Raw genomic sequence first — 13,034 nt, 5'->3', positions numbered from 1 at the left:
AGTAGAGATATGCTGTATCATTTTATCACTTGTTTTACTTATAAATATATTTTGATAATGTATCTGGATTAGATTTCTATATATATATACAATCTTTACATGTTTGTTGTTTGTAAAATCTCAGCAGCAGTTAAGAAATATACTGACATCTAGAGCTGTGAAAGGGAACTGCATGCAGCCATCATGATCATCCCTTTCTTTGACCGTCCTTTTACTACAGTACATTCCAATAACATCATATTTTAAGCAAAAAAGAAGTTTAGTGTGGGTTAGTCCACAGGACCTGGCATGCAAGATAGGCAATCTGGTGTTACTGAGGCAATGACTCGTCCTCGCATGTCCACCCTCAGACAATATATTCTCAGAAATGTGATGGTCAGGTACAGTGCCAAATTCCACTCTGCATAGCTGTGACACAATTATTAAATGGCAATTTTCATTTTGAAATTTTATTTGCACTCATTTTTTCCACTTTTGAAATATAATTACTGGCTTGCTGTCCATCTGTTATATTTGCAGTATTTATTTTGATTTAATGTACAGCTCCACCTGACTACCTATTCCAATTACTATCCTAATAATGTCCCTATGATAAGTACAAGGTGAGCTAGGGTTTTATGTCCAGGGTCCCATGCATACAATGCATATCTCTGGGCATAGTGAGAATGCTGGGAGGCCACTTACCTGTGGGTACTGGTACAGGCTCAGTAACTGCGCCATCGCATGACTTGTATGGAAACCGGAATCACCTATAAATCCAGCTACTTCCCCGTGTTCCATACATGAGTAATTAGGAGCCTCCATTGTTTCTCCAGACATTATCTGCAGGACATATTGTAAGGTATTCTTTGGATCCCCACAAGTGTTATATATGTGATACCCCAGAGTCACATTGGGGAGAAGATCGGGGTCATTGTTAATTTCATCAACAGCAAAGAGAAATGCCAGGATGTTTCTGTACTCCTCAAGGCTAATTCTGCAAGATGTTCAGAATGTGCTTCATTTAATAAATAATTATCTAATTTCATTATATTATTTCTTATGTTGAGTTGTGAAACTACAGTATGCAGTAAATAGAAACTGTATAATAGTCAGAACCACATAGGATGATAAATGAAAGAAATCAGGTGAAACATCATATTCAGCTGCGAGAAGAATGTGAGTGACCTAACAGAAAGATGGTCACTATGATGATATACACAGATCACCTGACTGCGCATGTATTTCACCTGGTATTAATCAGCCACTGAACGTGTGTTACCCATAGGTGTCCCGGATTATAGGTATGTTATGGCAAGCCTAGCCCTACAGGTTGTCCCTGCCAGTGTGAGAACACCTACTGCTTACTGTTACAGGACTCTGTGCTAGGAGACCACCCATCACTGATGGATGGCAGCCTCATTTGGGAGATGAAACATAAAAGGTATTGAGTGCATTATATGGCTTGGGAGCATTGGTGTATGTATAATGGGTGCACAGTCTGCGGTGCATACGGGCCCCTAGGATCCCAGTAAGCCCACACGGCACACCCCGTACCCATTTTTTTCAGTACTTACCCACCAGACTCCCATGCAGGAATCACCAGGAAATGTGTGTTTTATCCTATGGCATCATTGTCTGGTGTGGAAACTGCACTGCTAGTGAGTGGGGTGTGTTAGAGATCTCTTGGCCCAGATGCCAGAAGAATCATTATTTGCAGCTGACAACCATTCATTAATGCTATTATATAAGAGTTTTAAAAAGAGTAAGAGACATTTTATCCGACCTTGTCATCCTTCGTATAGTTTATTTATAAATGACTGTCCCAGAGGAGGTTTAGGGCAATGACGGCACGTACAGTACTGGCCGATTGTTTGATAGTTTCTTTCCATATGCTAAATGGTGAGAATGTACTAACTTATTTGTGTTTTAATTATGTATTTCTCTAAATATGTTTGTATTACTGTGATTGCTGTTACTGCACTAGTATGCCTTGTAGATAGAGAATACATTGTCAAATTCTTTGTGTTTTTAGTGATGGTAATAAATAAATTGCATGTGCACTAGACTCTAGGACAGCGATAAAGTAACCTAGTAACATACAGTACATAGTAATAAAGGGCCTCAGTCAGATCTGATTGCAGCTGAAAATGTGTTAGCAGATGGGCAAAACCATGTGCACTGCAAGTGGGGCAGATGTAACATGTGCAGAGAGAGTTAGATTTGGGTGGGGTGTGTTCAAACTGAAATTTAAATTGCAGGGTAAATATAAAGCAGCAGTATTTATCCTGCACAGAAACAATATAACCCACCCAAATCTAACTCTCTCTGCACATGTTACATCTGCCCCACCTGCACTGCACATGGTTTTGCCCATTTGCTAAAATATTTGCCGCTGCGATCAGATCTGAATCAGGCTCATAGTTGATGAGGTTGAAAAAAGTCAAATTGCCCATCGAGTTCAACCTGTATTATAATGCTTACCATATTCTGTATATAGCTAAAGCTTACTATAATGTCCCAACCTGTATTATAATGCTTACCATATTCTGTATACAGCTAAAGCTTACTATAATGTCCCAACCTGTATTATAATGCTTACCATATTCTGTATATAGCTAAAGCTTACTATAATGTCCCAACCTGTATTATAATGCTTACCATATTCTGTATATAGCTAAAGCTTACTATAATGTCCCAACCTGTATTATAATGCTTACCATATTCTGTATATAGCTAAAGCTTACTATAATGTCCCAACCTGTATTATAATGCTTACCATATTCTGTATATAGCTAAAGCTTACTATAATGTCCCAACCTGTATTATAATGCTTACCATATTCTGTATATAGCTAAAGCTTACTATAATGTCCCAACCTGTATTATAATGCTTACCATATTCTGTATATAGCTAAAGCTTACTATAATGTCCCAACCTGTATTATAATGCTTACCATATTCTGTATACAGCTAAAGCTTACTATAATGTCCCAACCTGTATTATAATGCTTACCATATTCTGTATACAGCTAAAGCTTACTATAATGTCCCAACCTGTATTATAATGCTTACCATATTCTGTATACAGCTAACGCTTACTATAATGTCCCAACCTGTATTATAATGCTTACCATATTCTGTATACAGCTAAAGCTTTCTATAATGTCCCAACCTGTATTATAATGCTTACCATATTCTGTATACAGCTAAAGCTTTCTATAATGTCCCAACCTGTAATATAATGCTTACCCTATTCTGTATTTAGCTAAAGCTTACTATAATGTCCCAACCTGTATTATAATGCTTACCATATTCTGTATACAGCTAAAGCTTACTATAATGTCCCAACCTGTATTATAATGCTTACCATATTCTGTATACAGCTAAAGCTTACTATAATGTCCCAACCTGTATTATAATGCTTACCATATTCTGTATACAGCTAAAGCTTACTATAATGTCCCAACCTGTATTATAATGCTTACCATATTCTGTATATAGCTAAAGCTTACTATAATGTCCCAACCTGTATTATAATGCTTACCATATTCTGTATATAGCTAAAGCTTACTATAATGTCCCAACTGAAGTGATGTTTTAATACTAATTAACAACTATAATTAGTGCTCTTCCTAAAATATAATTATTTTAAATGCTATATCCTTTGATATAATTTTCAGTTACATATTTGTCTAAACCATTTTTAAATGTATTTACCGAGTCCACCATTACCACCTTCTCTGGCAAAGAGCACCAAATCCTTATGGTCCTTCCTGTGATAACCCCTTTCTTCATTGGTCCTCTAGTGACGCTGCTGCCCAGAGCTACTCCGCTGCTAGCTAGAGAGGAGGGGGCCCAGACGGACCCTGCACACAGACCACCTCTATAGATAGGCTCCTGATTGGGTGACTGCATATCTTATACTAAGTGACACACTCTCCCTACATTGTTTCTATGGACACAGTGTAAATGAAAGATACTCTGTGATCGCTGTTGGCTACATATACTAATACATTGTCTCCAATCTCTATGGCTTTCTGTGATTATACAATATTAGCTGCCCGCTAGCCTGCAATACAGATACATTGTCTGACCACTAGGGGATAACTACGGGATCTCTCTGTTCTGCTGTCACTCAGACTAACCTCTAAAAATACTGTCCAGAGGGAAAGTTGCTAATAGTTATATTCCGCAGAATCTGAGCCTTTCTGGGATCATTTATTGGGTGATTGGAGAACAATAAAAAACATAATATTTGAGATGGGTTCTGCTAAATTCTAATACCAGCTGTTGGTTCTCTTCTCTGTAATAACAATATTATACTGGAAATTTTTTAGCAGTTGGCCAAAACCATGTACACTGCATGGGAGGCAGATATAACATGTGCAGAGAGAGTTAGATTTGGGTGGGTTATTTTGTTTCTGTGCAGGGTAAATACTGGCTGCTTTATTTGTACACTGCAAATTAGATTGCAGATTGAACACACCACACCCAAATCTAACTCTCTCTGCACATGTTAAATCGGCCCCCCCTGCAGTGCACATGGTTTTGCCCAACTGCTAAAAATTTTCCTGCTGCGATCAACTTGGAATTACCCCCTATGTAGAGTGCTGTTATTCCCCACATTGCTATCTGCAGACAAGTTACACTGTGTGTAGTATAATGCACCTTCCTGTATTTCCTGTACTTTATGTAGAGTGCTGGTATTCCCCACATTGTTATCTGCAGACAAGTTACACTGTGTGTAGTATAATGCACCTTCCTGTATTTCCTGTACTTTATGTAGAGTGCTGTTATTCCCCACATTGGTATCTGCAGACAAGTTACACTGTGTGTAGTATAATGCATCTTCCTGTATTTCCTGTACTTTATGTAGAGTGCTGGTATTCCCCACATTGTTATCTGCAGACAAGTTACACTGTGTGTAGTATAATGCACCTTCCTGTATTTCCTGTACTTTATGTAGAGTGCTGGTATTCCCCACATTGGTATCTGCAGACAAGTTACACTGTGTGTAGTATAATGCACCTTCCTGTATTTCCTGTATGTTATGTAGAGTGCTGGTATTCCCCACATTGGTATCTGCAGACAAGTTACACTGTGTGTAGTATAATGCACCTTCCTGTATTTCCTGTACTTTATGTAGAGTGCTGTTATTCCCCACATTGGTATCTGCAGACAAGTTACACTGTGTGTAGTATAATGCTCCTTCCTGTATTTCCTGTACTTTATGTAGAGTGCTGGTTTTCCCCACATTGGTATCTGCAGACAAGTTACACTGTGTGTAGTATAATGCACCTTCCTGTATTTCCTGTACTTTATGTAGAGTGCTGGTATTCCCCACATTGCTATCTGCAGACAAGTTACACTGTGTGTAGTATAATGCACCTTCCAGTATTTCCTGTACTTTATGTAGAGTGCTGGGATTCCCCACATTGCTATCTGCAGACAAGTTACACTGTGTGTAGTATAATGCATCTTCCTGTATTTCCTGTACTTTATGTAGAGTGCTGGTATTCCCCACATTGTTATCTGCAGACAAGTTACACTGTGTGTAGTATAATGCACCTTCCTGTATTTCCTGTACTTTATGTAGAGTGCTGGGATTCCCCACATTGCTATCTGCAGACAAGTTACACTGTGTGTAGTATAATGCACCTTCCTGTATTTCCTGTACTTTATGTAGAGTGCTGGGATTCCCCACATTGGTATCTGCAGACAAGTTACACTGTGTGTAGTATAATGCACCTTCCTGTATTTCCTGTACTTTATGTAGAGTGCTGGTATTCCCCACATTGCTATCTGCAGACAAGTTACACTGTGTGTAGTATAATGCACCTTCCTGTATTTCCTGTACTTTATGTAGAGTGCTGGTATTCCCCACATTGGTATCTGCAGACAAGTTACACTGTGTGTAGTATAATGCACCTTCCTGTATTTCCTGTACTTTATGTAGAGTGCTGGGATTCCCCACATTGCTATCTGCAGACAAGTTACACTGTGTGTAGTATAATGCACCTTCCTGTATTTCCTGTACTTTATGTAGAGTGCTGGTATTCCCCACATTGGTATCTGCAGACAAGTTACACTGTGTGTAGTATAATGCACCTTCCAGTATTTCCTGTACTTTATGTAGAGTGCTGGTATTCCCCACATTGGTATCTGCAGACAAGTTACACTGTGTGTAGTATAATGCACCTTCCTGTATTTGCTGTACTTTATGTAGAGTGCTGTTATTCCCCACATTGGTATCTGCAGACAAGTTACACTGTGTGTAGTATAATGCACCTTCCTGTATTTCCTGTACTTTATGTAGAGTGCTGGTATTCTCCACATTGGTATCTGCAGACAAGTTACACTGTGTGTAGTATAATGCACCTTCCTGTATTTCCTGTACTTTATGTAGAGTGCTGGGATTCCCCACATTGCTATCTGCAGACAAGTTACACTGTGTGTAGTATAATGCACCTTCCTGTATTTCCTGTACTTTATGTAGAGTGCTGGTATTCCCCACATTGGTATCTGCAGACAAGTTACACTGTGTGTAGTATAATGCACCTTCCTGTATTTCCTGTACTTTATGTAGAGTGCTGGTATTCACCATATTGTTATCTGCAGACAAGTTACACTGTGTGTAGTATAATGCACCTTCCTGTATTTCCTTTACTTTATGTAGAGTGCTGGGATTCCCCACATTGCTATCTGCAGACAAGTTACACTGTGTGTAGTATAATGCACCTTCCTGTATTTCCTGTACTTTATGTAGAGTGCTGGTATTCCCCACATTGCTATCTGCAGACAAGTTACACTGTGTGTAGTATAATGCACCTTCCTGTATTTCCTGTACTTTATGTAGAGTGCTGTTATTCCCCACATTGCTATCTGCAGACAAGTTACACTGTGTGTAGTATAATGCACCTTCCTGTATTTCCTGTACTGTATGTAGAGTGCTGGGATTCCCCACATTGCTATCTGCAGACAAGTTACACTGTGTGTAGTATAATGCACCTTCCTGTATTTCCTGTACTTTATGTAGAGTGCTGTTATTCCCCACATTGTTATCTGCAGACAAGTTACACTGAGTGTAGTATTGTGATATTGTGGTCAGCTAGTCACATAGGAGGATAGCGCTAGATTTCATTGTTTGGCTGTTTTTTCTCTATTTCCTAAATGTATTTTAACACATTTTCCATAGGAAACAAAACACATGTCTGTATTCTAAACACACAATATAATATATATGCACATAACAATACCATACACATAACAATTCAGAATATGAAGAAATACTTACTGTGCACAAAAAGTGAACATCTTAAATTTGTTTTTAACTTTTTTTATTGAAAATATTGTGGAATGAGCAGATATTAATCCTCCAATAATGATGTCTCCCTCTTGGTAATATTTATACTCAAACACAGATTTATGTGCAGCAAGGTGACACTGACTGGCTGAGTCCTGCGTTATACATGTCACCTGTAGTACCAGACACATATAATAGGCAGAGAACATGAGAGATAAATCCATCATACAAACCAAATCTTCTCATTGTGTAGTGTCACTGGCAGCTCAGCAGATCCTCAGTACAGGGGAGGTATACAGCCACCAGCAGCTTATATACACTATCTGGGACTGATATAGACTCCGAGCTACAGCTGCAGAGGAACAAACACCTGTAATAATTGCAGCATCAACTTCAAAATAAAATCTATATGTGATTGTGGTAATTAAATCTGTTTTATGTGCAGGATGAGAAATATATATTTAAAAGAAAAAAGTTAAGACTATAGTCAAAGTGTGAATAATATGGTCAATCTCTTTGGTGTAATACAATTATTCAATGCAAGGATGGCTCAATAGATCAAATTAATAATAAAGTGCTCGCACAATAGACATAAACCACAATGGGCAGCGATAAAATAACTATGGACATATACAGTGTAACATTTATTTTATGTAAAAAATGAGCAAGAGCGGTTTATGGCCTACAAAATAGATGGTGAGAGGAAAATACATTTTGAAAAAACTATTGGGAGGTGACAGTGAGCTGCCTGAGCGTTCTCGGTGGAGGGTAGGTCTATTTCTGTGTTATTTCAGTATGATATAGAACTTAACCTCTTTCAGAAGCACAACAGTCTGTCTAACCTTTTGCCCTCTCTCAGTGGAATGACAGTATACGGTGATGGCCATTGCCTTGATCTAATTTTTTTCAGACTTTACCAAATTTATGATTTCTTTATAATGCCTTTCCCTCTCTCTGACCACCTGCTGATCATCTGCAAGCTGTCCTCCACTACCTGGTCCTCATTGTACTAAGCATCTGTACAACTACAGCAAGCTCATCTCTATAAGTAATCAACATCTCTCCTCCTTTATGCAAAATATTTCTCCACAATTGCTACACACTCCTGTCCTGATCTGGAAATCACACATCTTAGTCTCACCCAAGCAGAAAAGCCTTGATCAGATGGCGAGAGCTACAGAAGTCTTTCATCTTAGCACTGGCCATGTTCTCTGCAATTGCACACTATTGCAGCCACCACAGAGCAGATCATCATTGGTGTAACTCATAGTGTCCCAGAATATATCACTATCTATCACTCGTAACAGGAAGGTCTGGCTATTCCCAAACAAGCAGAGTATTTCTTTTCTCACTTCTTGCAGGCTACTAACCCCTTAAGTTCAAGAACTTGCTTAGCCTCAATTCTTACTCTTCCCTCTACAGTAGTTATTATCACTAAACAATAATTTATTTTCTACACTAAGGACTACATTAGATTTACAAGCATTAGGGCCTATTCATCATCAGGGGACATACATCTCTATTATGTAAGTATCCAACTTCAGTTGCAACGGTGGATACTTAAATGCCAGAACAATTTATTCCAGTATTTAAGTAACACTCTAGTGAGGGAAAGGTAGTCTGAATATCTGTGATCCCTAACACTGCTACAGAAGTATCAGTTTTCCTTATCATGGTGGTGATGGCTGACTGTGCATCCTTTACCTGAGGTCTCAGTGTGATGGCGGCAGGGGGATTCTGCTCAGATGCCTCTTCACAACCCTAGGCATACTTCCCATAAGAAGCAGTGGGACACCAGGAACCAATGCCACCTAAAGATAACATTGATTCCACCAAGCAAACTCTGAATATGTTCAATGAATGGGACCTATTAAAAACATGCAGATACTAGCATTTCCTAATGTGTAACAGGTCCATTAGTGATGCTGAATCCATGTATGTGAAATATTGTCACCTTTCCCAAGGAAACACCTGACCAATTCCATCCCTGCACTAGCATAGTTTGATTAATTTGAGCCAAGATTTATAGAAGTATCTGCTTTTTTGTTCTACCACTTTACAACCTATCCATTTTGGGCCTGATTTAGGGAAGGACTATCATTGCAGTTGAATGATTTTTTTCTTCTGTGCACACATGAAAAGGCTTAGAAATTGGTACTGTGCACGCAAAAGCCCAAGTGTCTGATGGTGTTCACAATTGTGTTAACCATCACTAAGAGTTCAGAAGGAGTTTGTGATTCCTGGACTCTTCAAGGTGAAGACTGGGTGGGTTCTAGGTGTGTCGCTGGTGTGTCTGGGGACACTGCTGCATTCACTTTCATAGATCCACTGCTTCAGAGGCCATGTTTACTTGGATTTGTGGTGAGTAACTACAGTAGACTTAGGTTACCGCAAATGTTGTTGGTACAACCAATGTTGCATTGATGTTGGATTGTTTATAATTTCCATTACAATGATACAGACAATTGAGACTCAAAGTGGGCGTCTAAGCACTAGTGCACTCCATATCACGGAGTACAAGTGAAGGCTGAGATAAGTATTTGCATATTTCTGCAACTGGTGCTGACACAATGGCTGCAATCACAGAATCATTACCAACCATCACTAAGTCAGGAAATCTACCAAAATCAAACATTTTGGGGGATAGCCACATAAAATGAGTATCCCCAGGATGTAAGAATGGATGATTTCTACAGATCCCTCCAATATCTGCATTGGCCTGGCTTCTAAAATGTCAAAATATTATTCCAAAGCTTGAGCCCAGCAGCAAAGGCCAGCTTTAGACTTTATCACATATTTATTGAAGAGGGATCTATTTGATCCCTCCTAAATTGCCCTTACTCATTCATGAGCAGCTACAGTACTGTAACCTAGTATCAAGATATTTAGGAAAACAACTAGGAAAAGGAAGACAATGTGGTTTACAAAAGAGGAATCAACTACTTTAAAGCAAAAAAGATTGCCTTTAGGAAATACAAGAAGTCTCAAAATAATGTATAATGTATAATGTATGTTGCCAGATGGAAAGAGGATAATTTGTGCAAAGGTAGAAGCTGAGAAGACAATGGCCCATTTGTCTAAGGTAGAGAGATAATACTCTTTTTGGGGGGCACTCTTGTGTATGTAAATATACATAAAACGTAAATTGTATTTTTTATCTCATAAAACTATGTTTATCCTGTTTTTTGTCATACTCTAAAAAATGAGTAAATCACTGGAAGTATATTCCCTTATTTTTTCATCGCAGCTTAGATCAACATTAAGTGGTTTACCCTGTATCAATTTATTAAACACTTATCTGCATACTTTGTGTGTAATAGTAGTTTAAAGGTAACACAGGTAACAGCAAACAGAAGTGACAGCAAAAAATAACATGACAACTCCTAGCCAGATATTATCCCACTCAATACGTCACAGAGCATTGTATGTCATGTTCAGGTGTCACATTATATTGGTACTTGAGTCAATATCTCTGTGATCAGAATGGAGATTGTCAGTTCACACGTTCTCTTGTATCAAAAGCCTATTTCAGGTATATCTATGCCAATTATATTTTAGAACATCTGAGTTTATACTAGTGTCCACAGTTTAACCCTTGTGTCATCCTGCTTGTACAGTCTGGTAACTATTACACGACATGCATTGCCACAGAAAAATAAACAAAGTCTCTCACATAAAGGGATACATTAGTCAGCTCTCAGCACATGTAGCATAATGTAAATCCCTGAGAGCACAGGCGATATTCCAACCGCATGTTAGACTTGTCAGCATACACAAGTAAAATATGTCAAACAAAAAAGACAAGGCAACCGCAGAGGGAAAGGACATTCATAAATATAAGTACACTATATATAAAAGTACATTTGCAGAGGAGCCGGTAGTAACAGAACTCTCAAAACGGAAAGTGGATAAATCAATGGAACCATGTCGGATACATCCAAGCTCTAAATATGTGCTGGTAGCATCAGTAATATAATTATTCAACCAGTGTCTAGATACAGGTGCAATTCCAGAGGAATAGAAAAAAGTGAATGTAGGGTCTAATTCAGCATGGATCATTTATGTGAGAAATTGCAGTTGTCTGCAAGTATAAAGACACCGCCCTGGCAGTAACACATTGTATCAAATCACCAAACTCATCTTGTAACTATTGTGGGAAGTAACATCCTGTCATAGCAGGGTATCAAACCATATTTCATAAGGTGTCAATTTGTGCTTTTTACTAAAAATAAGGCTATGGCTAAACAGTCTAACCATGACTTATTTGTTTCTGCCATTAATATTTGTAACTTACATTTTAACATACATAATGGTGGTCATTCCGAGTTGTTCGCTTGCAAGCTGCTTTTAGCAGCTTTGCACATGCTAAGTCGCCGCCTACTGAGAGTGAATCTTAGCTTATCAAAATTGCGAACGAAATATTCGCAATATTGCGAAAAAACTTCTCTGTGCAGTTTCTGAGTAGCTCGAGACTTATTCTTCCAGTGCGATCAGTTCAGTGCTTATCGTTCCTGGTTTGACGTCACAAACACACCCAGCGTTCGCCCAGACACTCCTCCGTTTCTCCAGCCACTCCCGCGTTTTTCCCAGAAACGGTAGCGTTTTTTCAAACACTCCCATAAAACGGCCAGTTTCCGCCCAGAAACACCCACTTCCTGTCAATCACACTCCGATCTCCAGAACGAAGAAAAAACCTCGAAATGCCTTGAGTAAAATACCAATCTCCATAGCAAATTTACTTGGCGCAGTCGCAGTGCGAACATTGCGCATGCTCAATTAGCGGAAAATCGCTGCGATGCGAAGAAAATTACAGAGCGAACAACATGAGGGCCTATATACATCCTAAGACTCCTGCGTTACTTTTTATGACTTCTTGTACTTCCTGAAGTAGCTTTTTTAGCAGCTGTCTTTGTGCTTGCTGCCCTGCAAGGCCACACCTCTGGCCAATTTAAAAAATATGTCTGTACACACCAAGACATACTCATAGCCAGAACATTTAGGTAACTGGATAAAATCAATTTGTAATCTCTGAAATGGATAAAATGTCTGTGGGGTACTCTTTACTGGCACCTTAACTACTTTTCCTGGATCGTGCAGGGCACAGATTACACATCCTACTACATAGGCCTTTTCTGCCTGACTGAAGCCTGGTGCTATCCAATGTTGATTTAGCACACTCACCATTGCATCTCATGACTGGTGAGTATTTATAAGAAGTACCTGGGCTAAGACTGGGAACAGTGCATGTGGTAGACAAAGACGGTACTCAATCATCCATCTATCATCATGAGGTCATGCACCTAGTATTTTCCAAATGTCTACTTCTGTCTGTGGAGCCTGGGGAACCTGAGCCTGCAACTTTTAAGGCAGACCAGGTCCAATATCTCTGGTGTTATTGCCACCAGTATCAAATAATAAGGTAGGGGATTTGCTGTGGCCTGCTTGCCATCTTGGTCTACGAAGGAATTCTCTTTTACTTCTGGAGTATTGTCTCTAGTGTGTGCTTTGATCTCAATTACAGCTAAATTTTTAGATAATTGAAAGGCATTAACAGTGATCTTATACAATCTGCTTGCTTAATTGGCTTGCATGCGCAGCCCACAAAATCTCTAGTTTTCCATATAGGCCCATAATCATGTGCAATTCCAAATACATATCTAGAATCTCTGTAAATACTTACTGTTTGTCCCTCAGCACATATGCCTGCTGCTGCTAATGCACCAAACTCTGCTTCCTGACCTTAACTAGCT

General features: G+C 39.0%; 1 protein-coding gene across 1 annotated transcript in view; it reads right to left on the bottom strand.

The window, feature by feature from the left end:
* LOC135043679 (vomeronasal type-2 receptor 26-like) overlaps positions 1 to 13,034 on the bottom strand; it is a 75,672-nt gene that overhangs the window by 32,252 nt on the left and 30,386 nt on the right. The window contains exon 3 of the mRNA XM_063955145.1: positions 685 to 976. Within this exon, the coding sequence (XP_063811215.1) occupies positions 685 to 976 (292 nt within the window). The remainder of the gene's footprint in view (positions 1 to 684; positions 977 to 13,034) is intronic.

The sequence above is a fragment of the Pseudophryne corroboree genome, unplaced genomic scaffold (assembly GCF_028390025.1).
Source record: "Pseudophryne corroboree isolate aPseCor3 unplaced genomic scaffold, aPseCor3.hap2 scaffold_874, whole genome shotgun sequence".
Taxonomy (NCBI): Eukaryota; Metazoa; Chordata; class Amphibia; order Anura; family Myobatrachidae; genus Pseudophryne; species Pseudophryne corroboree.
The sequence above is the reverse complement of the archived record's forward strand: the minus strand, read 5'-3'. Positions and strand labels throughout refer to the sequence as shown.